Source organism: Orbicella faveolata, unplaced genomic scaffold (assembly GCF_042242905.1).
Source record: "Orbicella faveolata isolate gen_17 unplaced genomic scaffold, um_ofav_v1 contig_41, whole genome shotgun sequence".
In the NCBI taxonomy this organism is placed as follows: domain Eukaryota; kingdom Metazoa; phylum Cnidaria; class Anthozoa; order Scleractinia; family Merulinidae; genus Orbicella; species Orbicella faveolata.
This window is the reverse complement of record NW_028301571.1, coordinates 55338-81276: the sequence shown is the minus strand read 5'-3', so window position 1 is coordinate 81276 and position 25939 is coordinate 55338. Positions and strand designations below refer to the sequence as shown.

Here is a 25939-nt window from a genome sequence, read left to right as displayed (position 1 = left end):
TCGGAAAACGAGAACTCTGGGAGCAACCATTTTGAAATAACCGAATTCTGCCCATCCGGTTTCACTGCGCAGTCTGAATCTATTGCGCACGCCTGAAATGGTTGCTCCAAGAGCTCTTGTTTTCCGACCGCTGGTCAAGGGGAACGAAGACTCTGGAAACGAGATTGACTTGGACGGCTGCGTCTGTGGTTCGTTTTATCGTAAACATATTTTGCTTGTTTGATTTTTCAGAAACAGAAACTAATACCTTTTTGAATAGAACCTTAAAAAGCCTTTCAGAAAAAAAATACTAGTATAGCTACTTTGAAATTAAACATGCTCTATGTTTCGAGACTCATCTGAAAGCGCTGCATTTTTGTTACAATAAACGGAAATGAATGAATGAATGAATAAATAAATAAATAAATAAATACATAAATGAATAAACCAACAGACTGACAGACATGTTGTATGTTGAGATCGACTGCTTAAACGGTACTTATTAAAATTACAAACTCAGGCGCATGTTTTATATCGTTTTGAGATTGACTTCTGAAAATCTATGTATCAAAAGACTATGTTTAAAGGGCAAAAATATCAATTTCGAAGGCAAGGAACTCAGTTAGTTTGTCCATTAACAATGCTGACACTTCATCGTTAACTGAATTGTTGTTGTCATGATTATCATAAGATTACACCTCATGATATATTTAACAAATAAAGAAGCCTGAGCCATGTATTACACGACGGGCATTTGAGAACGCAAGGGAAATGTAGAAAACACGAGCCGCAGGCGAGCGTTTGCTACATTTCTCGAGTGTTCTCAAATGTCCGGAGTGTTTTATCACAGTGTAATACACGGCTTAGGTTTCTTCCTTTGCTTTATGATGTAGATTTTGCACGCGCAAAACAATAAAACAGGCTTTTTCTATGTTTTGTTCTCTGATAAAACATGGGTTTTTGACCAGTCAGAGCGCGCGCAGGGTCCTATCTATATTATAAAAAAAAAAATAAAAAGTACACGCTTGTGTGGGACTATTGTGACGGCATTTAGGGCAAGCAATTTACTAAGTACTGGCCAAAATTGGTCCGGGAGTTTAGCAGTTTTGTAGTTGGACGCAATAACTGAAGAGCATTCTAGGAAAATTTGTTTTTGTTCTCAATATCACGTTCGCAGGTGCGCGGGTTTTATTGCGTATTTTGTTATTTAAATTTGACATAAATAAGTAAATAATAATAGCAAAGACCTTGCGTAACCATGTATAGTGGGAAATAGATCAGGGCTATAACGGCTTACTGCAAATAATTGTGCTAAACCTGTTGTCGTTTTGGAAGGCATACACGTTTTAGGACGCATATAACACCGGGGGAAGAGGTTGGTGAGTAGCTTAAATTAACAGAGAGGTATTTTGATGTCGGCCGAGTATTTTATAATCTTCCGGTATAAGTTTTCAGTTACAAAATATATGAGCAAAATTTAACGGCCCCTAGCCTTTTCTGTATTGACCTCGTAGCCCTCGAACAAACAAATTGTCAATACCAGGGACCGCGGGTATTCTAAAAGTATGACCTTCTCTCAGAGTGAAAAAATGAATACATTTTCTGAAAACGACCATTTTTCTTCGGAAACAAAATTTCGAAATCATATATATATATTGCTTGACATAAAAAGATTGCTTTAAAAACCAAATTTAAATTCGTTTAAAACAGTATCTCAGTTGCTTCAATAAAAAGAGATGTTCTTGGTTCAAGGGCGGCTGCATCCATCTGCATATTAATTTTAAAATTAAAAATGGTTTCTTTGTAGAAGTGCCAACATCACCTCACGTACTCCGGATAGAACGTAAAACTAGGCATTGACAGGGGAAACGAAATGTCAGCTTATACTGTAGACTGAAAGCAACACAGAGAGTAGAAGATTAAATACTGGTCCCAAGGGAAACAGCTTTGTTTTCCAAGAAACTCGAACCTTGTTTGTCGGTTCAGTTCTTTTCTAATTCTTACCTTAAAACACTTCAATCTTGCCGGATACACTTCTGAAAAGGGTTATCGTGTATTGCTCTTTTGTGGCATTTCAAAGTACTCGCGACACTTGAGTAGCTTGGAGTGTCGCAAGGTAAATAATTTGAAACGTTTTCCCAAACCTTACTCAAATGGGTGCCCATTCTGGTTAGCTGAGGTCACGTATTAGAGGCGAGAAGTATCAATCTTTTGTTAAATAAAGGTCTAAAATCACGTTTTGTTTTTGGCCAGGGGCCCTTTTCTCGAAGTTTTCGCCGGAAAGCCGTAGCAAAATCTCAAACCTTGCGATTGCAGAGCTGTTTTATTCACATATTCTTTATATAAACAGAGGTTCCATTCCCTACAAGAAGTTTCGGGCGTATACACCTCTCTGTCTTTAAATACCGATGCACTAAAAATGGCTTTTCGGGCCCAAAAAGTTTCCGGGGCTTTGGAGAAACAGGCCCCAGGTCTGAACTGGACGCTTTTCCCAAACGTTTACTCAAATGTATCGAGAACATACACGTAATAGACCATGCTCGTATTCTCGGTATTGAGCTAGCTTGCAATGGAGGCTCATGCCGAGGAATATCATTAAAAAGAGATGGAGTTCATTTGTATTTGAAAAGACCCCGCAATTTCCTCAGTTGCAAGCTAGTTCCAGTCCAATACTGAGAATACCAAATATGGTATATTTGTAGAGACAAGTCTTTTTAACAGATCTGAAAAAGAGAAAATTTTTTTTGGACGAGGTTTGAGTTTTTCTGATCGGAAATCATATATTTGTTCTGAAAAGGGGAGAGGGTTTCTGTTAAGAAATTCGCAGGATTGCAATTCGGCTCTTACGTACGTTCCACTTGCACCCTATATTTTTCATTTGCTTTATTAAGGGCCCATTAACCGATCTTTTCGAGCCGTTGCTAAGGAAAATTTATTCTCATATAACCTCATCATTTTTAGTTAGTTCAGAGTTATTTCATGGGTTTTAACTTTTTCACGATCAGTGACACTAGTCATGACGTCATCAGGCCACGCCCATGGTCATGTGACTAATACAGAAAATGCAAAGGCTCCCAGACAAATTACTTTATCGGGATTTTTTTCATTGATTTAATATTTTAATTTAAATCCTCATTACGCTATGCATCGATTTTGTTTCATTTCTAAAAGGTCAGATTTTGAAAGCATTTCAAAATATTGAAAAATTCGTAATTCTCTGAAAAAAGCATGATTTCGAAAAAGGAATGCATAGCTATGTTTCCAACATTGGCTTTAATCAAAATTCGTCGAAAAAGGCTGGATTTCATGAAAAACTGCGTTTCCTTTAGCATTTAAAGAAACCGGAAGTGCGCCCGATAGATATTGGAAGTTACCCTATCAGCGCGTGCGCAATTTACACTACCAGCGCACTTCGGTAAGATCATACAAAGCCACACGGAGTTAGTTTTTCTCTTTCTGTTGCTCTTGTTTATCTGTCTTTCCCTTATTTTGTCTTTGCTTGTACTTTTGTTTTGCTTTGTATTTTGTGAAACACAAAGAAAAACTTCTAAAATGTAAGCGAATGTGCAAGTTTTTGAGTTGTTATTATTTTCCGCGCTCAGGCTGACGTAAGTAACCGGAAGTGAAATTTCACCTCCTTAGCAACGCGCGCGAGCGCGCGCATGAATCGGTTAATGGGCCCTTAATGTAATCAACAGAAGGAGTCGTGTATCTTTAATTATGTACCACAGTTCTTTCCATTAATTTACAAATGGAACTATATTTGATGACAGTTTTTTTGTAGGCGCCGTCCACACAACGAAAGAGAAATTTGAAAGCGCAACATCACCGACAATTTTGAATTGTGTTTGATGAAGAATCATTTGATTATCGTGACGTCACCGTTTTCTAAAAAGCTCAAAATGTTGAAAATATTTTTCCGTGGCTGATGTACACTAAAACACACAGCTGGCGTTTTCTAATTGCTCCGGTTGAAGAGTGTTCTCGAAAAGTTCCATTTTCGTTGAAATTTCTCCTGATTAATGTGGACGGTAGGCCTTACGGTAGAAATAAAGCTGCGTTTTCAAATTTTTCCGGCGTAATGTGGAAAAGGCCTTAGATACTAAATAAATAAATAAATAAATAAATAAATAACCAACTTTATTTATCGAGGGTAACACAGAACAGTAATCACTGAAAGACCAGTGGCCCTCATATGAATATTTTCAGAATAAAAAGATGACATGTTAAAAATTAATGATGTAGAAAGATTCTCAAATATGCAACGATAATATAAAAAACTAAGACACGAGACACACTAAAATATTAAAAAGCAAAGCATTGGATCAAGACTAACAATTAAAACAAGAAGTTGATAAACGAGCTACTGTTCAAAGTTCTGACAGATGCAAATTTAAATAATGGTCAGCAAAATTAAAAATTTATCATTAACCAACACACTCAAGGGAATGTATCGGAGCCAAAAGCCAAAAAGCCTCCTCTCATTTTTTTTCAACAGAACCAAGTTTTCTTAAACAAAGCAATAAATACAGCCATTGCGCCAGAGGCAAGCAGCAACTTATTGAGCCCAACAGCACTCGCGCCATTCGGATTCGTCTCGTACATTTCCACCATTGTTCCTTCAATTCGCATCTCGAGTTGCGAACAGTTCGTTCCGACCACAATCGAAGTATTATATCGAGCGCGACTTATCACCTCGAAATCCTGATCCTTAACATCTTCCAGAGAAACTGCATTGTTCATTCCAGAAAGATTCACAGTTTTTCCACTTTCCTTGTAATGAATCGTTGTGTTCAGTTCAGTGAGGTCGTCGTCAATTCCATCTCGCAGCGTTTGGTTTGTCGCTGAATTCCCCAGACACCGCTCTCCTTCCAAGTCCATTAGTTTCTCCTCCTTTTTGGAAAGCCTCACAGCTCTGTTCTTTGGAATGGAGACGTAATTACGATACATCGGGTATCCCTGTCGGTACACCGGTGCACTGCCAAGCACATACCTGTACACCAAGTAACCGGCGACAACTTTCTTCAACGTACTTGAACGCGAACCTATTTTAGTTTGGCGGACAATGACAGGTGAGCGGACTGTGTTGGGTTCGATGGGTGTGTATTTGGTGATCTTGGGCTTAGAGCTTGAGCCTTTCGAGCTGGACCTTGATCGACTGGATGAACCAGATGTCCTGGAAGTTGAGCGTCTTCTTGATCCTGATGAACTGGACCTCGAACGGCGTTTCGTGGCAGCTTCGGATAACTCTACCATCAAAAGAGCAATGGAAAATAAAAGTAGCGCTGTGGTGATTCGCATCGTATCTATGCCTGCTCCCTTTGATTCGGTGCTGTGTTGATAAATAACCGAAGTGAAAATTGTGTCAGATGCAACACATTTAGCTCACTTATATAGCCATCAATGAATAATAAATTTGACTCACTAGTCTGCACCTGTAAGCGGCAAGACAGGATGCATTTTAAATGCGCTAAAATTGTTAAAACAATTTTTTTCCTCTGCCCAAAGTCCCAATTAAGTACCTTAAAACGCAGCGAGAATAGATATGATACGATAAAATAAGAACTTTATTAACGTGTCAAAGTTGCTAGCATACAATGTATACTAACTGGGGACACCTGACTACGATTAAAGAAATGTAAGTGTTTTAAAATATATATATAAAACAAACAGTGAGTCATGCAGTAAGATCAAGTGTTAGTTGTTACATAAAGAACAGTCTCTACAAGTACTGTCCAGCAGGCTAGTGAAATCAACCAATTTGATGCGCTTTTTCAAAGTGCGCGATGATTCAGAAGATCGAATAGATTTGTCGAGTTTGGACCAAATGACAGGGCCTAAATAAATCAGGCTATGTTTGCCATGAGCAACAGTCCGAAATCTGGGTATGGTGAAATCAGAATTTTTAAGGTGATATTGAGAATTGGTAACAACAAATAATCCCGCAATGTAAGGAGGCGCCAAACCATTTTTGACTTTATACATTATGGTTGCAATGGCTTGCAATCGCCGCGTATGAAGTGTTGGTAGTTTCGCTCTTTGCAAGAGTCCCTCATAAGTCGAGTTATTGTCACAATAAACAGCTCGTAGTGCTCGTTCCTGAATTCGTTCTAGTTTTCTGGCATCAGAAGAGCGACAAAAATGCCAGACAGTCTGACAGTACGTGAGATGACGTGGTATAGCAAATGTGTAAACTGTGTAAACTTCCCTTATTGGAATGGCAGAAAGATGGAAACAGGCTGTTGATAACAGGAACGTTGTCGGAGTCTTGTCCACTGATATGTCAAAGGCATTTCATTCGCTGAACGCTACCCTACTGATCAACAAACTGAGTGTATACGGTTTCTCTAACAACTCAATAGCCCTAATGCGATCATATTTCACAAATAGGAAAAACAGGTTAGGATCAGTCAAGAAACAACAAGTGATTGGTACGCTACCGCAAGAGGATGTCCCCAGGGATCGGCCTTCGGGCCTCTTCTTTGGAATGCTTTCCAAAGCGATCTACACATCTCCACTGATGAAAACAGGTTATTTATGTATGCAGATGACCACCAACTGTTTTCAGTGGCGAAGACAACTAACAGGACAGCAGATAAACCTCTGACTATCAAACTCAGTGCTTTTTTTAAAGGATGGAATGGCTGCAGTTCACAAAAAATTCAAATTAATCGCTCATTTCGAATTCGAATTCATAAAAAGTTTGACATTAACTCCCACGATCTTGTAATTTTTGAATAAAGGCTGGTGACATTCAAAAGTACTTGATGAATTATAGTCAGCATGGTTTATTCCAATGGTAACTAGCTAAGTACTAGTTTCATTCCAAGTTTCATTCGACCGGTCACGGAAGCGTGCCTACAAAAAATCATTTTAGCAAAGAAAGCTACATCTTCAGATACGATACTGACTAGATATTTTTTGTCTTGACATACATGTAATCTAAGAATTTTGGGTAATAACCAACGACATTTCGATTGCGCTTCGGTGTTTATGAAGTTCAATATTCGAAATATAATCCGGTAGATCACAAATTTACCTTCTTGACACTAAAATTAATTGTTGAAATATCCACCCAATTTTCCCCACAAATAATATCACCAGAATCGGCTTAACCATTCGCTTCAAATTGTACTTTAAGTGCTTTCCTTCGTATCCGAGAGTTTTGGTGACCGGATAAATCCGGGCGAGTTAATTTGGCATAAATTTTACCTGTAATTTTTGATTTTAATAATTTTGACAGAAGACATATAATAGTATTAGACCTGATTGTAATTCGGGTTAGGTCATCACGATTAGCATTTTTGGAAAGCCAGACGCATAATAAAAAATTATTTAAAGTAAATAAAATTTCGGCATAAAAACCTGTAAGAATTTTTTTTCTGTTTAAATTCTTTTATGTTCCCATAGGAGAGAATTGCCATTGACCTGCTATAATGCTGGCCAAATAGATCAATCTAGTCGTATGGTTATCTGCTGCGGATCAACAACCCACAACGAGCGTTCCGTCAATTTATCTTGCACTATAATGGTCACGAAGTAACCAAAAATCAAGCTAAAGGCATATCTTAAGTCTGCATACGAGCCAAATCAATAGATCATTTTCGTATTCTCGGTATTGGACTGGAATTAGCTTGCAACCGAGGCTAATGCGGGGAGTCTCTTCAAATGCAAATAGAAATTATCGCTTTTTAATGATATTCCCCCACAGGAGTCTGCACTGCAAGCTAGTTCCAGTCCAATACCGAGAATACAAACATCTCTAGTAAAATCCGCTTTCAGTAGTATGCAGCAACCCAGGATGATTTCTACTCCCCTGTGGATGGGTTGCTAGGCCTGGGTTACTCCTCAGCATTACATTTATCGGTACCCATTTATACGCTTGGATGGAGGGAGGCACTGTTAGAGTAAAGTGTTTTGCCCAAGAACACAACATAATGTCCCCTGCCAGGGTTCGAACCCCGACCGTTTGATCCAGAGGTGAGGACACCAACGACCAGGTTAGTGCGCTCTGTGTCAGAACTGTTATATCCAAGCACATTGCCCGGTTCCTTGGAAAATACGTTGACTGAGTTTTTTCACTTTCAAGGAATTTACGGCGTATAAGTCGAAATATTGAAGTGTTTGAAGAATTTCAATTTTTGTCAAGTACAGTCTTCGTTTGGAACCATCTCGGCCACGAAGTTAACATTTTAAGACAACTGTTTTAGTTGCGGGCAACTACAAAGCTTTTCTTATTTTTTCGAGCATCCAAATTTTCCAACTAGACAATCCGAATTAGCACACGCCGTCTGCACACACGCAAGAGATTGAGTTGAGTGATTACAACTGGAGTGAAAGTGCAGATGTAATTTTAATCTGTTTACCCTGTTAAGATTTGTATCTTGATAAAAATGTGCGCTAAAGGAGTTTTCCGCTTGAAAACAGAGTAGTGGTAATGGTAAAAGAGGTAAATTAAGGTAATTTTCCCTGTTATCAAAAAAATTGTAGAAGGGTTTAAGTGCTGTGTAATCGTGTGTTGCCATAAGAAAAATCAAGTAATTCAAAGCATTTTTAAACTGTTCTTAGTTAAAGAAAAAAAGCTCAATGAACGCCACTTCAATGGCTTGAAAACGTATTTTATTAGTTTATAATAAAGATTCAACAATAATTCCATTCTTTTGTTGGTTTCTTTATTGCTATTAGCGGGCACTACGTGATCTGTCTCGTAAGGCCATGAGTGCAACACCGAAAACGCTTAGGGCTGTCATGGCGGCCATGGTGGCAACAAGTGGCATGTTCACTTCAACTGAAAGAGAAGAGAAAACCTTCCTTTTAACCCTTTATGTGTTGCTTTTTGCACTCTTCAGATATTTTGTTAGAATACCAGGTCTCTAATGAATCATTTCTAAATAGGCCCTTTGCACGATCTGGTCACATGGTACAAAATCACACATGCTGGTAAGCAAGTTGCGCAGTGGGACTTCCAAAACAAAGGCAGTTCCAGGCTGACTGGTACGAGTTGCATTGTTTTGGAAGTCCCACTGCGTAACTTGCTCACCAGCATGTGTGATTTTGTACCATGTGACCGGATCGTGCAAAGGGCCTATTGATTGCAGCCTTAAGATTGATAGAGTTTAAAATAAGAGTAACGAGTTCCCATAGGAGGCACTCGGAGTATACAGAAATAAAGATGGCGTAATAAATATTGTACAATAGCGTCGTTTACAAAATGTTAAAAAGAGAATAAGGTCATCTCTGAAAGAGTACTGGTTTTGGTCTACATCTAATTAATTTCAGATTTGGTCCCAATTTTAATTCAATTTAAAAAGCGCTAAGCCACGAGATTTGTCGTGATTGGGTACATTACCAAAAGCTTTCTTACCCGATGTTTCCGATTTTTTGGCAGTCAGATTTTTATCGTTCTCTTCATCTTCGTTGGTATAATCCCGGGCTATAGGTCCTTGTCCAAGCGAATACACCTTGTGGTCTCTAATGTCGCGTCTTCGTCGGTCATTCGACTGGCAGCCCCTGGCACACCTGGATTGAGTGTCAGATGCATTGCAGACAACCACGTGGCAGTGAATGAAGATGAATGGCTGCTTAGTGAACTCGAAGGCTTCCAAAGTGAAGCGGAAGGAACCTTTTGGGGATGGCAGTAGTTTTACTGTGTCATCAACAGCGCACCTTTAGAGAGTTGAAATAAATGGAAATTTGTTTAATTGGATGATTTACCCAGAGGTTCAATAAACAGCTAGTGCTTAAAATGGGTCAAAATCAATCGTGTGGAGTTTATTCTGATTGAGAGAACAATTCATCTAAGGAGTTATTTCTTTCATCCTCAACTTTTTGCCTGTTGCTCAAGTGTGGAAGATAAATATTCAAACAATATAGGTCCCAGTTTTGGAAGATTGCATTCTTGAATTGTGTGAAGTGAAATGGAATGGCGAGAGGCTAATTCGTTTGCAAAACGAATTACTTGTTTGTCGAGATCACGGGTGATCGTGAAACATGAATGGAAATTCTTTGAATTATTTGTTTTCTTTTTCAAGAAACTTTGATGTAATTCTTATATATTTTTCTCAAGCTCATTACGAATTCATCAATTTTAACCAAAGGAAATTTGGATATCTGATCTTAATTAGTATAAATCTTATTACATTTCTCCGTTTACTCTTTAGTTTCAGTTTGGATTGAGAAGATATGCCAAACACTCAAGACAGTGTTTGACCAAATTTCCAAACACCTGAATGTTCATATAAAATATAACGCTACGTTTCGCATTTTCCATTTTCCTCAGTGTTTGGGAATGTGGTCAAAGACGGTCTTTCGTATTTGATATCAAGTAATGGGAAATAGGAAAGACGGGCGCCATCATCATTGTCTCACCCGTCTCCAATAATTTGATGCCTCTTGGGGTTATTGTCATCAGCCGTTGGGGTAGCGAAGCAGTCTTCAGCCATGATTGACAGTCTGTTGTCATTACTGTCAACTTTGCCTTGTAAGAACATCTGTTGGCGGAGTTTCAAGGACACAGGGAAATCCTTTGCCTGGTATGATTTGACAAATCTGAAAAGAAACGTCCCAAAAAAATAAGGAATTAATTGGAAGTAATGAGTTACCTTTAAATGTATATAAAAGATTAGTTGTATGAATGGAAAAAATGGGACGTAAATGGCAGATAAAGTTGTCGAACTTTGATGACTATGGTTGAAAAAAATACATTTAATTTTAATTTATTTTGTTGTTTAGTAGTGCTAATTTTCTCTGATCGCATTGTAAATAATTAAAAAACAGCAAAAGTAACGTATATTTTTGCGATTTATTTCCAACTCTCTATTAGAAGCATTAACACGAAAGTGAATATAGGTAAGAATGAAAGATGCGAATGCAGCCATAACACTAGTGGAAAAATGACCTTAAAAAGTTTCAAGCTCTGAACGGGATTCGAACCTACGACCTCTGAGTTACCGATGCAATGCTGTACCAACTGAACCATCAAAGGCACATGAGAGCGGTCGTGTGTGAGCTCGGCCCTATATGTTCAGTGGACGTAATACTCGGCTCAAGCATATGAATTCCATGGTAATAGATGTCCAACAGTAGCAATTAAATGAAAGAATGAAAGATGCGAATGCAGCCATAACACTACTGGAAAAATGACCTGAAAAAATTTCTGTTGGACATCTATTACCATGGAATTCATATGCTTGAGCCGAGTATTACGTCCACTGAACATATAGGGCCGAACTCACACACGACCGCTCTCATGTAGCTTTAATAGTTCAGTTGGTAGAGCATTGCACCGGTAACGCAAAGGTCGTGGGTTCGAATCCCGTTCAGAGCCTGAAATTTTTCAAGTCATTTTTCCAGCAGTGTTATGGCTGCATTCGCATCTTTCATTCTTTCATTTAATCAGTTGCTACTGTTGGACATCTATTACCATGAATATAGGTAACTTGAACGAACCAAACAAAGCCGGATAAATTAATCTTATTGACCTGTGAATAGTCAGATTGTTTTTGTACTTTTCAAATCATGCGTTCAAAGCACTGAAATAAAGCGTTAAAGCAGTAAATTATAAAAAAGTAGAAATAATTAAGAGTTATAATAGATAAATGCTCAATTGTAGCTGGTGCCCAATTTGCTATACCTGTTACTGTGGTATAATTCCAAGAGGACAGTGAAGTTTCCAGTTCCCTTTTCTGAGAATACCAGTTTTCTATTTTTTGGTTTTAATCCCACTGCTGTGGCCTCTCCGTACTTGGAATAATAACAACTGAAAGGAATCTCGATCTCTCGGACGCGTGTTACGATATCCGTGTTTTTCAATGGAATCTCCAGAACTTTATTGCTGTACACCATAGCAGACTTTGTGTATCTGCGTGTACTGTTGCATCCGGTCAGCGGTGTTTGGAGACTGAAATGGGTGAGAGTTTCTGTCGCTCTGCAGCTCGGATCCAGGAGACGAATGTGCTCGGGGTCCAATCCTTTGAGAATGGGTTTGGGAATTGTTATGGACATCTCGTTTTGAAAACAGTTGACAGTGACTCCTTGAGCTATAAAATAAGAAATAAAGAAATTCGCAGTGTCAAATGAGGCCTGATAATCTGACAAGAAAAACAAAAACATAACAAGGTAGAACGCTTTGAAATAAGGTAATTATAGGAGTTCCCGTTAATGAGGACAATGCTTTTACGAGAAAGCTGTGTTCTTCTGTGTACCTTCACAAGTATGTTGATCCCCGGCGAGTGATAGTTCGGCGTCAGGGCATGAACATTCATAGCTTCCAACTGTGTTTGTACAGTCATGCGAACATCCGCCATTCTTGACTGTGCATTCGTCAATGTCTGCCGAGAAAATTATTAATTAGATAGTTGAAGTTCCTTGAAGAAAAAAAAAATCATCCTGGCTAAAAAAGTGAAATTCAAAAAAGTTTATTCAACATACTATATTTCTCCACGTACAAGACCGAACATATGTCTGTTCCGCCTCAATGTGAGCAAGTTGTTTTAAATCCGGCAATGTTTTGAAAGTACAAAAAAATAACCACTCCTTTTTTCTAGCAGTTGTGTATAGGAGTTATGAATCAACATTTCTATATTGTCGATGTTGAATGCGGCAAATTGATAATTGATAGTTGATTGAAAATATAGAAAAGTTATGGAGAAAAATGAGTAGTGCTGAAAACAAAATGAGGCAAAAAATTTCCGAAGAATAGAATCTAATATTAAACAAAATACGAACAAACTGTCACCTTTGCTACAGTCTGGTCCATTGAATCCGCGTTGGCATATACACCGATAACTTCCTGGATTGTTAACGCATTTAGCTCCATTTAAGCAAGGTTTAGAAGTGGAACATTCATCGATGTCTGAATAAATTAATTTGCAAAGAGTAAATGTTTACATATACATCTATTTTCAAAGCAAAATGATTTTTTTTAAAGTTTGTTTGTTTTGATAGATACCTTTCTGGCAATTTTTTCCTGTATAACCTGTTTTGCAGGAACATCTATAACTTCCTGGAAGGTTTTCACAAATTGCTCCATTCTGACAAGGTTTCTTGGTTTTGCATTCATTGATATCTGTAGAAAGACAGATTTTTTAAAAATAAGTTTCTAGCAATATTCTATAAATTTAAATGTAATTCCTGCAGTAAGTCGTTTGTTGTCTTAGCTGATTATAGTGAAAGGTTTTTTCTATCGTTAGCAGCATTATGTTACTGGCTGAGTGATCTGGTAACGGATGGAAAGAAGAATTGAATTTTTTCGTTGTAATATGTCATTTGAATAAAATGATGGCAAAAAATTATTCACCATAGTATCTTACATGCATTAAGTAAGTATTGCATAAGAGAACTTACTCAAAACAATGGTATCTCATCTAGTTATATAGCAGTTGATGATATGTCTCATTAAGATCTAAATTTTCTCACCAGTGTTGCACGTTTTTCCTGAAAATCCGGATGGGCAGTTACAGCGATAAGTTCCAGGTTTGTTCAAACAAGTCGCTCCGTTTTGGCAAGGGTTGGAAGTCGAACATTCATCAACGTCTGTAACAGATGATAAGTAATCTCTCAATAATACTCTTGTACTTGTACTTGTCAGAGTTCCTAATAATACGACTGAGCATTTTACGCACCCTTCTGACAGTCCTTTCCAGTATAACCTGTTGTACAGGTACATTCATAACTTCCAGGAACGTTTTCACAAGTTCCTTCATTTTGGCAAGGTTTGGAAGTTTGGCATTCGTTGATATCTGTAAACAGGTACGACATATAAATATGGATATTGTTTTTATTTATTTTCTTTGCCGTTACAATATTGTATAGTTCCACATGCAAAACCACGGATACTTTTAAACGTCAGACTAAGAGGCTTATTGTGAAAAAAAAAAAAAAAAACAAGAATAGCAACAACAACAAGAAACAGAGGTTTCTCCTTTCTCAGAGTCAGGGTACTGTTCAATATTGTTTTACAGGGAGGTACGACACGTGCACTTTGAGTACGAGATATTTAACTTAAACATTGAGAACCAGCATTCCAACATTTTCATATGATATCATAACAAAATAGAAAATATAAAAATGTTGAAATGGTAGTTCTCAGTGTTTAAGGTAAGTGTTCATACCATTGGCACAGTTTTCCCCTGTGAATCTGGGTTGGCATGCACAGCGGTAACTTCCTGGAGTGTTAACGCATTTAGCTTCGTTTTGGCAATTCAAGGATTGGATGTTAAATATTCATCAACGTCTACAACAAAAAAAGTGATCATAATATTTCACTGTATTGGTATACCTTATCATGATATAAATGCATACGTATATACGCACCCTTTTGGCAGTTTCTTCCGGTATAACCTGTTTGACAGGAACATTTGTAACTTCCTGGAAGGTTTTTACAAGTTCCTCCATTCTGACAAGGTTTCTTTGTTTCGCATTCGTTAATATCTATAAAACAGCATATTTTGTTGTTATGATTTGCAAAATAATTGGACTATAGCTTGTTTTTACTAACAAATGCTCTGCACAACGAGTAGCCATTCTTGTAATATTGACGGACTTCTGAAGGGAGATGATTGTAATTCACCACTTGTTACAAAATAACAAATAAATAAAATGTCCTTGCTTTCAAGAAACGTTTTCCTCCAAGAAAACCGTTCGGTAAGAAAAGAAATTAAGGGTATATTTAGATGTATCGCCGTATGTATTTTTATTGTCTCATCATGAAGAGTCAAAATCAAGAATAATAATAATAAACAAGAAAATCAAGATGTGCATAGGGGGAAAATATAAAGAAATAAAAACTCCATGTGGGTTTATGCCTGATTTTACCATGTTATTCTAGTAAGGACTTTATTTGCCTAACATGGTTTGGTTTCACCTCAGGCTAGTACACTAGAAAAAGTTTTAAACTGGAATTCATGTTCTTAAAAGAATTAATCAGGGGATTTGGGATTTGGTTACCATTTCCACAATGTACTCCGTTATATCCTGATGGGCATTCACAGCGATAACTTCCATGGGAGTTGTGACACGTGGCTCCATTTAAGCAAGGATTGACAGTCAAGCACTCATCAACATCTAAAAGCATGTATGAAAAACAAGAATTTAATTAAAAAGTAATATTTTAACCACTCAGAGTGGGTTTCTTGAATAGTTAGTTTAAACTGGTCAGTCACTGTAATTGCTCTCAAAAAATTAAAAAAAAATTAAAACATGCCCGTTAAAATTTCAAGATATTAGACCAGTGAGAGGTAATGCCAAATTGTTACAAGGTGAAGTTTACGAAAAGTCGCCAATTTTTGAGTTTAATAGTTTAACTGATAAAAAAATCAACTTTCTTGCAGTAACTTCCATTCCTTTTTGCAGTTAGGTTTTCCCAGCTATCTGTTTGAGTAATTTAAAACCATTTTTGGCTGCAATAACTTTAAAAAACTTATAAAATCCAAGATATTGAATCCAAGATAGCAGTTCGTGAATGATGGCTTCATTTGTGGCGTCACATGAAAACAGATGCATAAAAATTCTGGTCTGCATAAGGTTAAACGGGGCATCTTCAAACACAGAAAAGTAAAAAAAAAATAGTAAAAAATGTAAGTAGTTTTCAAACTGAAAGACGTAGTAATAGCAGAAGGCTAAATTTTTATGGTGAAAATTCATATTTTCGTACGCATTCATCATCAAATCTGCATGACGTTGGATATCCCCAAAAGTTTAGAAGTACTCCAGGCTTCCAATTCTGGCTGTGCGTTCTCTAAGAAATATTGATTATCAGCTGCGCTTTAAAAATAAAAATAAGCTTACCTGCCTTTTTCGCAGTTTTTCCCTGTATGCCCTTGTGGACATGTACAGCTGTAACTTCCAGGTTTGTTGACACATGTAGCTCCGTTTAAGCAAGGTTTAGAAGTCAAGCATTCATCAACATCTATAAAAGACAATGATTAAATACATGTAATGTAGGTTGGGTGTTTGAAATTAATCTAGACACCGATTAATGTAATGGTTTTCCTCTCCGTGCCTTTGTCCAATTTTCTTTTTTCCTTAGCTACCCAAGGTAGATCGTCTACTGAATTGAGAGATAAAGAAATCACTGGCAAGTAACTAGTAGCTGAATGAGATAGAATGTTTGAAAACTTCGTATGTTTGAAGTGCGAAATACTTCGACAAGACAAATTGATGGTGATGCATGTTTGTTTCTCATTTGGGCTAAAAATCAGCCTGAGAGGACATCGTTACAAAGAGCTGTTGTATTTCAGTAAAATTTTCAAAGTATATTTTTGGCAATCCTTTGACAGTTGACTGCATGTTTTAGTTCACTGTTGATAGAGGAAAGTGCTTTACCTTTGCCGCAGTTTTTTCCTTGGTATCCAGGCTTACATAGGCAGCGGTAATCCCCAGGAATGTTTTCACACTTTGCACCATTTTGGCAAGGCTTGGATATCAGACATTCATCGATGTCTATAAAGAGAGCAGAATATTATACTAATATTCAGAATATTGTACTAACATCATACTGGTATCGCAGGGTGTTTTGAGAGTGTTCAAAACGAACTGATACGAACCTGTTTGATAGTTTTCTCCAGTGTAACCGGAAGCACAGGAGCATTTGTAGCTACCAGCAAGGTTTTGACAAGTTCCTCCATTTTGACAAGGTTTCGAAGTTTGGCATTCGTTGATATCTGCAAACAAAATACCACATATTTAGTGGGACTTTATATCCTTAATTAAAGATTTTTGCAAGCAATATTTTATAGTTTCAAAAGCAAAAGCTCTGATTCCAAGATTCCTTAATCGTCACCTCGAGATGCTTTTGGTGGAAAAAAGTTTTTTTTTTCTCTTCTAGTTACTTATCTTAATGTTTCCGTTATGATTTGCACAATAACTAAACAAAGGGCATTTTTTTTAGTAATAAATGTTCCATTCAACGCCTAGCTATTCTTAAAATGTTGGCCGATTTCTCAAGGGTGGCGGAATGCAATAGGTCATTTGTTCTATGTAGCAGATATTTATCTTTTTTTCAATTATCCCCTCGTCTAGTTAAGTTCTATTTATATACCCTTACGTTAGAAAATATATTATGGGTATATTAACAGGCATTGCTAGTCAAGGCGGCGGAGAAACTAAATTGAGATAAAAAAAAAAAAAAAGAGGAGTAACATGAATGGGAGAACCACTGATGGAAAATGGAACTAGATTTACGTGAAGAGTGCAGAAAGTATGAGAAACAAAAATACAAGGTGTGTTCACCCTTGAGCCTATTTTATCATCCTACTGTAGCAGCGATCGTGGTGTGGAGAGACGTTCTCTTCACAGTTAGTAAGTATATTTGGTAAAACAAGCCATTTATTATCAATTCAGGAATTTGGTTACCATTTCCACAGTGTTTTCCTTTATATCCGGACGGGCATTCACAGCTATACGTTCCATGGGAGTTGTGACACGTGGCTCCATTTAAGCAAGGATCGACAGTCACACACTCATCAATGTCTAAAAACAGGATAATAAGCAAGAATTTAATTAAAATCTAACATTTTAATCATTCAGTTGGTTTTTTGAATGGAGATTGTTAGGCCCAGTCCAAACGCCACTCCACTCATGTGCCGAACCAAACTTGATTAAGTTCGACTTTAGAGCGACTTTGGAGCGACGGCTGGTTCAGACGGCGTACTTGCGTCGAATTTAATTCGGGAAGCCGTTGGTAACAATTTTCGACGAGAAATTATGCGTTCTGAATTCCAGCACTCTGTCCAAATAGAAAAGCTGTGACTAACATTTCGCTGTTATCATGCAAATTCAAACTCAAGGTTCAGTGTTTGTATTTAGACAGGTTTTCTCCCGGTCAAATCGACTTGTTAAAGGGAAATCTAATAAGCTGGGCTATTATCACGAAGAAAAAGCAAAAAATGAATTTGCGCTAAAGAAACTCGCTTATACAGTCCCGTTTCTCATAAATCGGAAATATACTGGTATTTTGTTGTCTTCATTTTTAGCGACGGCTTTGAGCTTCATGCATGACTGGACACGCCACTTAATTTTGAACCAATTACGAGTCCCGTTATATGAAAAATAAATTACAGTAATTTATGCATCAGGTTCGACACATGAGGAAGAACGCCGTATGAATCAGCTGCCGCTCCAACGTCGCATAGTGTGACAGACCCTGCCGAATTTAATGTTGTTTGCCGCACCAAACCTAACCTGCCGAACCAAACTGATTCAAACGCCGCTCTTCTGCCGTACTTAACTCTCATGAGTTAGGTTCGGCGCATGAATGGAGCGGCGTTTGGAACGGGCCTTAGTTTCTATTTTTTTTAGACATTTTAATTCAATAACAACGCTCTCCAAGTCATATCTGGAATTTTTCAAAACGAACTGACACGAACCTGTTTGACAGTTTTCTCCAGTATAACCGGAAGCACAGGAGCATTTGTAACCACCAGGAAGGTTTTGACAAGTTCCTCCATTTTGACAAGGTTTCGAAGTTTGGCATTCGTTGATATCTGGAAATGAAATAAGACGTACATTGATGAGTACTTGTCGAAACAATATTTCAAAGTTTCACATGTAAAACCTCTGTTTCCACAATTCCTAAAACGTCGCCTTACGAAGGTTCTTGTGAAAGAGAGGTTTCTTTCTTTTCACTATGGTGTTGATCGAATTCGTCCAACGAAGGGATTAGACATCTTGAGGCCGATATATAATAATAATAATAATAATAATAATAATAACAATAATAATAATAATAACTTTATTTAAGTGTCAGGGTAGGTATTTAGCTTACAGAAGCTAATTGGGGACACTACTACGTTACAATTTATTGAGATTTAAAATGTATAGGTAAGAAAACGAATTAAAATTAATTGGGTACACTAGGAATAAATAAAAATAAATAATTATAAATAATATAAAAACTGTTTCTGAAATTACAAATACAGTATAATACAAGAGAGAAATATATATATATGTATAACCGTATCATTTTGTTATGAGGTGATGTGAAAAGTTTAGATGTTTACCGTAATCTTCCCGTTATTGTGTGCTCACCTCCGAGCTTATTTTATCATCCTAATGCAGCAGCGATCGCGATGTAAAGATGCGTTCTCTCTTTCACGGTTGGAAGAATAGGTCTTTAAACACAAGCATTATTATTATTAATTCGCATTTGAACACATACGTATGGAGTTTGCGCACAACAAATTCATAATAATTATTATTATTATGATTATTCGAATGAGATTAAATTTCGATAAACATGTCAAAATAAAAATGAGCGATAGAAATTTTACACAAGGTTTCGATGTCGTCATGACATCATTATCAAGTGACAAGAAAATAACGGTTCAACAGTGTTATATATGCGGTGAGAGGTGTGATTGTTCATTACCATATTTGGTTAAACAAATAGTTTCGCGCGGATGGAATCCGATTGCGCGTTCAGGCTAGGTTTCTTCTTTCTAATAAACAGTATTTCGTAAATCAAACAATCCAGTTTTCCGTTGCATTTCTTTAGGACGGAAAAATTATTGGCAAGGGCGTCGATGTTATAAAGGCTGTGATCGTTCTTTAAATGCTTTCCGATTGCGGAGAACCTGTGTTCATCAATACGTTGGTGCAAATGCCGGCTGGTATACCCGACATACTCTGCATCGCACAGATCACGTTGGTAATTGTACACTACGCATTGTTGATTAATTAGAGGTGGTTTTGGTTCACGCATCTTGAGATCTTCACAGATTTTGCGACTCTTGAATACTGGTTGAAGAGTGTGATCGGTTTTCTTGCTCAGGTCAAATAGTTGTTTTTTCACTGCATCGGCGACGTTTGACCTTTAAATGGCAATACGACTCGGTGAACAGTATCTTCGTTCACGGGTAGTCGAGGTGGCACGAGAGGATCTTTGGTCATCATTGAGGTGACAATTACCAATCTGATCATCGAAACGTTGTGTAAAATTTCTATCGCTCATTTTTATTTTGAAATTATCATAATTATTATTATTAATTCGGAAATTTGGTTACCATTTCCACAATGTTTTCCTTTATATCCTGACGGGCATTCACAGCGATAAGTTCCATGGGAATTGTGACACGTGGCTCCATTTAAGCAAGGATTGGTGGTCAAACACTCATTTATGTCTAAAAAAAGGCATGAAAAGCAAGATTTTAATAAAAGTCTTGCATTTTGTCCATTTAGTGGCTTTCTTGAATGAGGATCAGCTAGTTTTAATTTGCCAGAAATTTATTTTTTACAAACTTTCTAGACTTTCTCAAGCCATTCTTGGCTGTTTTACAACATTTTTTGCAGCCACTCAACTTGTGTTCTACTGTAAGTCGCGAATCTGATTGGTTCTGTAATCGTCATTCGCTGATCGACAATGATCTCGGACCTGCAGCGCTTGAAACTGATAATTATTATTCAGTTTAGGCTTAAAAATTCATCCTCCGTAACATCATAGAACAGGTCAATGATAGCTGAAAAGCTAACTTCCAAACGTTTGCGAACTTATCAAAGCCTTCCTACGTACGTTGAGAAGTCATGGTCTCCTTCAAATTGGAATTTCACCTTCTGAAAGTCAAGATAATCATATGATTTCCCTGCAAGAGTTTTTCCTCAAACACAAATCAAAAATGACCGGTGATTGTTGCGTTTTCAAATTTCTCCGGCTATAGTATGAACGGAAAACAGTCGATGTATTTTCAGATTAAAAACGCAGTTTTCAAATTCCTCCAGCGTAGTGTGGTCGGGGCCTTAATTAATGCAAACAACTTTTCTTTCACACGATGTAGATGCCCTGTGGAAGAAACGACCAGTGGTATTTCATCGAATCAAGTTGGCATCTCCCGTAACAAGTCTAGAATGTGTTTCACTACTATAAATTTGACTTTACATAAGTAGGTTTTGAAACATTGATTTCGGTGCATCAACGTTGTGGATTAGTGATAAGGAAGAGATGATTATAACCGAAAGGTGCCGCATTTGATTCTGGGTGATGGGGTGCACTTTTTTGTTTGAGATGGAAGATGAGGTGTTAAAGGGAGAGGGTCAAAAAGAAAAAAAAAAAACACGAGGTATTTGTAATCTGTGGTTTACAAAAGAGAAACAGGTGTCAGGGAAAAATTATGTTGACTCAACGATTCTTTATAGATAAACTCGCCAGTATATCCTACTTAAACAGACGAAGTTACACCTGCTACACCTCCAGGTTATCTGGTGGATGGCTAACTAAGGAAATTCGATGCGACCAGGTAAATCACCACCCCAAAAGATTTGTTTGAGTCAAGACCATTGTGGAGTTCTTGTCTTGCACTATCTTTCCCTTGTTTTTGTCAAAAGCATTTTACCATATTTTGCGACAAGACAAGATCTAAGAGCTTCCTAGAAAACGTTTTACACGGGATTGGCAAAAATAAAGTAAATTAAAAAGAAAGCAAATGTACAAAACTACTGTACTTGTACTCGATACTTCAAACCACATCGGAACGTGAAAGGTATTTTGTTTGGTTATTTTTAATTTTTTTTTCTTGCTGTTTACTTTTTGTTTGCTTGTTTCTGGTCTTATGATATGTATTGCCTCTGGTCTGGTATGGTTGATCATTACTTTTTTTAATCTCAAATTCCCTTTGTCAGCCAATGAAAGTTAAGGCAAGGGAGTATTATAGACCAAGTTTGAATCTGGGCTGGCGAGGTTAACAATTAGCCATTAGATTACAGGTAATGAGTTTTTAATGGTTCGAACTAGCTTTAGTCACAAGTTGGTCACTAAAATGAAAGCAGTCACAGAAAGGCCAATTACATTTCGCTGCCTAATCATCCGAAAAGAAATCAAACTTATGACATAATTAATTCATTATTTTCACACCTCAAGAACCATGACCTCATTTCCATTTGAAATGTTGTCTCGGGAACGGCACTTCCAAGAATATTTCTACCGGTTAATGACTACAAATTAACATCGGAAATAACGAGCTGGACTCTAGTTGTGCTGGAAATCTAGAAATTAATAAAGGAAGTCTAGATATATAGCAAGGGCAACAAGTAGTTTTCTTTCCAGGTAGTTTTCTGTTTTAAACACAAATAAGTAGTGAAAAGTACAGTGATCAAAGTAAAAAAAAATCATTTTATACTTAAATTAAATTTTACAATCCCTAAGAAAATCGAACACCAAAGAATTGAAAAGGTAATCGCCGAACAATACCTGTTACGGCGATAGATTTTCAGACTGAATCGGAGCCATCAATGAACCACGACAGGTAGACAAATGTGGCAACTTTAATGATGATCCAATACGTAAAAACTGAAATAAAGGGTAGTGTGACCAGGCGACCTTAACTAACTTACAATTGCAATGAATAGAAGTCATTGAGCGATTATGAACAACAGATGTCAATCATCTATGAAATTACAAACTATTTCGAGGTAACAGGCAATCGACAAAACGCGTAATCATGACGAAAACGATAACAATAATTTCTTACGTACCTCTATCCCGACGTTGGGGCGAAACTGGCTAAAGGGCAGTAGAAATCTTACATACAACTTGATGCTAACATTAAACTCGAACACCGCCCGCACTGACACTACGAAAACCACGAGGCCAGCTTCCTTTTACATTTGACTGCGCATGCAGAGCGAACACAACGGTAACGCAACACTGTGACACAACGGTAACGCTTACATGGCTCCCATAAATTGTCAACGTCAATTTACTTATTTCAAAAGAAAAAAAAAAGCCTGACAAAAGATAATTATAAAAACAGTGTTTATCAGCTGGATGTTTGTCCTTGAACTTGCTACTCCTTTCTTCTCGGTGGGGACTCCCTGGTCTGCCATTAATCTTCACCGCACCGCACAAGACAAACTAGCTTCTGGACAGGTCTGTCAAGAAACACAGGAGGTTTGGTTCTACTTCCACGTCTATCCAAGGATGGGTCTGCTACTACGAGTTTCACCTTCCTCAGGAGGCCATCGTTGCTTGGGTAAGTCTGGACTCACGAGCGAGTCGCAATTGGTTCCTGGGTAGATTATCATCTTTAATGATGACAACATCACCCACTTCTATGCGTCTGACTGTACGCACCCATTTCCGCCTAGGCTGCAGCAACTGGCGGTAATTGTCTTTGCACTTGATCCAAAATTCATTTGCTAAGTACTGTACACGGCGCCATCTCTTCTTAGAGAAGAGGTCAGCTAGCTGAAAGGATCCAGGAGGAGGTAGGACGACAGAAGATTTCATGGTCAGCAGCTGATTGGGTGTCAGTGGATCTAGACATTCTGGGGAGCTCACATCATTAACTTCAAGTGGTCGAAAATCCACAATCGATTCAGCCTCAACCATGAAAGTATTCAGGGATTCATCATGGAGCTGTGATCCATGGCGGCTCAGCAGGACTGCGAGAGCGTTCCGTACCGATCGAATTTGACGTTCCCAGGCACCTCCCATATAGCTAGCATGGGGTACATTCATTTTGCAATCCACCCAGTCGCAGTTTCTTTTTAGAGGCTCTTGTCGTATTTTGTCATGATCTAATTCTGAGAGGGCCTCCTGAAGCTAGTTCCTCGCACCGAAGAAGTTTGTTCCCTAGTCTGAACGGATCTGGCGAACTGGGCCGCGACGGCCGACAAAGCGGCGGTAGGCATTAATAAAGGAATCCGCTCTCAGAGAATTTGCAACTTCCAAGTGGACTGCTCTGGAGGCCATGCACGTGAAGAGAACTCCATATCTTTTTAGTTGATGATGTCCCTCCTTCACGTACCAAGGTCCAAGGTAGTCCGCTGCACCGTAAGAGAAGGGTGGAGCAGATTGAACCCGGTCTTTTGGAAGAGCTGCCATTTTCTGTTCCTGCACTGCTCCCCTCAACTTTCGGCGGCATACGCATTTCGCAATGTGATCAGGCACGGCAGAGCTGGCACCAATGATCCAGAATCCAGAGGATCTGATTTTGTTGTGTGTCATTCCACGCCCCTGATGTTCTACAGAATCATGACAGTAGGAAATGATCAGGTCTGTCATATGTCCTTTCTTGGGTAGGATAGCAGGGTACTTGGCTGCAGTTGAAAGATCTGCATGCTTCAGACGACCACCAACTCGGAGCACGCTATTCTCTTCAAGGAAGGGATCAAGCGTATAGAGATTGATAGTTTTTTTCATGACTCTGGCAGAGGTGCAGTCGTGTGAACCATGCTGTAAATTGTTAGATCAAAGCAGCCTGATTTCATCTTGGAATTCCTCCCTTTGAATACTTTTGACAATCTCTGTTTCTGCCTCTTGGAGCTCTTCTTTATTAACTGGAATATACTGGCCCGTTTTCCTCTGCTTAGACTCTTTAGTTTTCATCATGTCTCGCCCTTCTGAACCGGTTCTGTATTTTCTCTGGAGACTAAGGCAAACAGCAACTGCTCGCTTAGGTTTATGCCAGCTGGAGAAGTACTTCAAGCGATCGGGAAGAGAGAAGCATTCTCGGGTTTGGGTAGTCAAGGCTGAAATATTTAATCTTCTTTACTTCGGGGTCATCCGGAGAAATGCACATGGGTTCGCCACCATCAAGTGAGCTCTGATCTTCCAGTGGTTTCCAGAGAAACTCAGGGCCATTCCACCAGCGCGAGTTTTCAATTAGATTCGGTACATTCTGACCACGAGAGGCATCGTCTACTGGATTCTGATCTGTCTCTACATACTTCCACTGATTGGGTAAGGTATGGTCCCGGATCTACTGGACTCTATTTGCGTCAAATACATGGGATCGCCTCGCATCGTTGCGATTTTGGATTAACATGCTCTTTGCATGGCGTTTTAGTACGTGTTCCACCTAAAAAGTAGTACTTGAATTTCTGGTACCAAAACAACAGATTGCATTTGAAGTGCAAGAGTATCATAGCTAGCTAAGTCTAAATGGGCATTTTAGGCAGGTAATAAACTAATAGTTACATAAAGAGAAAAAAGTGTGCTAATCCCTTTTTTGTTTGTTCATGCCAGGTTCACAACAGCCTACGCTCAAAGTGACTTCCTTCTCAGGTCTAACTTAGGCAGGATTTGCTCTTCCAAGCAACCGTCACGTCCCAGGACAAACTCGTTTCAGTCTTAGACGAGAGGTTTTACGCCACCCCTTCACAAGATCGTCAACATACCGTAAAATATGTTCTGCTCAAGGACGGGTTAGTTGTGAATTGACTAAACGTCGACAGTTTTATTTCTTGTATTGAAAAATTGTTTTAACACCAAATTATCACAAACGATTAAGATTCAATCACTGTGCATTTTTCTATTTTCACAATTGTCTCTTAGGTTTGGAAGATCGTCAAAATGCAAAACGAACTTTTCTGCACGTCTTAACCATAAAGGGTTTCAAAAAGTGAGTTTGAAACTTCGTTATTAAATTTCAAATTAACACGAAAATTAATTAAAAAAACCCATCGACAAAAGTTAGACAGAGTTCTTGGATTGTCCTCCTATTTCAACTAGTAGATATGACTGGATTTTTGACAACCGTTTCAATACTTTGCACCAAATCATCTGATACGTTACTTTGATTTAATGTCTCCTAAAGGCCTTAAAAATCACTGCAAGCGATGAAAAAAACAAAAAAACAAAAACAAAAACAAAACAAAAATAGAGAGAGAAGAGCAAGAAAAGGAAGAAAAGGAAGCAGACGGAAAAAGAAGACTGACATACCTTTTAATTTCTATATCTTCCACTTTGGAGATTCTTTAACACTGTTCATATATATTTTCGAATCAAATCTTGTAGAAATTTATAAGCATAAAAGACACTGATGTAATATGGTTTGGTAATTTGTAGATGCCCTGTGGATGAAACGATTAGTGTTATTCCATTGAGTCAAGTTGGCATCTCCCGATTCACCACTGAAGGGTTCAAGTTCATTGCTGATCACCCATTCGTGTTTGTCCACTTCCATATAAGGATCTACGCCGCAAGGAAGCCAAACTCCAGATGTGCCCAAAGATGCATCAAAGAAGCCCG

General features: G+C 38.1%; 3 protein-coding genes across 3 annotated transcripts; all 3 read right to left on the bottom strand.

The window, feature by feature from the left end:
* Positions 1 to 3667: 3667 nt before the first annotated feature.
* LOC149099965 (uncharacterized) lies at positions 3668 to 6330 on the bottom strand. The gene has a single exon (XM_089276595.1). The coding sequence runs from the start codon at positions 5278 to 5280 to the stop codon at positions 4471 to 4473; it is 810 nt and encodes a 269-aa protein (XP_089132721.1). The 5' UTR covers positions 5281 to 6330; the 3' UTR covers positions 3668 to 4470.
* Positions 6331 to 8581: 2251 nt separating this feature from the next.
* Positions 8582 to 17426, bottom strand: LOC149099964 (uncharacterized). The gene is made up of 13 exons (XM_089276594.1): positions 17332 to 17426; positions 16524 to 16640; positions 16303 to 16393; positions 14926 to 15042; positions 13602 to 13718; positions 13396 to 13512; positions 12929 to 13045; positions 12716 to 12832; positions 12183 to 12308; positions 11612 to 12017; positions 10348 to 10527; positions 9344 to 9645; positions 8582 to 8767 (listed from the first exon to the last, which is right to left on the bottom strand). Exons 1-13 carry the CDS (start codon positions 17410 to 17412, stop codon positions 8661 to 8663), a joined length of 1995 nt encoding a protein of 664 aa, XP_089132720.1. The 5' UTR covers positions 17413 to 17426; the 3' UTR covers positions 8582 to 8660.
* A 6113-nt stretch (positions 17427 to 23539) lies between these two features.
* Positions 23540 to 24109, bottom strand: LOC149099963 (uncharacterized). Its single transcript, XM_089276597.1, has one exon. The coding sequence runs from the start codon at positions 24107 to 24109 to the stop codon at positions 23540 to 23542; it is 570 nt and encodes a 189-aa protein (XP_089132723.1).
* Between the last annotated feature and the right edge of the window lie 1830 nt (positions 24110 to 25939).

What these genes read in the sequence shown, in the direction of transcription:
- LOC149099963 (XM_089276597.1), bottom strand. Translation starts at nt 24,109, where the DNA reads ATGAAAAAAACTATCAATCTCTATACGCTTGATCCCTTCCTTGAAGAG.
- LOC149099964 (XM_089276594.1), bottom strand. Translation starts at nt 17,412, where the DNA reads ATGGAGCCACGTGTCACAACTCCCATGGAACGTATAGCTGTGAATGCC. An exon ending in TGGAAAGGACTGTCAGAAGG is followed by an intron (nt 13,513 to 13,601) that starts GTGCGTAAAATG and finishes CATCTGTTACAG; the next exon opens with ACGTTGATGAATGTTCGACT. An exon ending in GGATCAACATACTTGTGAAG is followed by an intron (nt 12,018 to 12,182) that starts GTACACAGAAGA and finishes CTTATTTTATAG; the next exon opens with CTCAAGGAGTCACTGTCAAC.
- LOC149099965 (XM_089276595.1), bottom strand. Translation starts at nt 5,280, where the DNA reads ATGCGAATCACCACAGCGCTACTTTTATTTTCCATTGCTCTTTTGATG.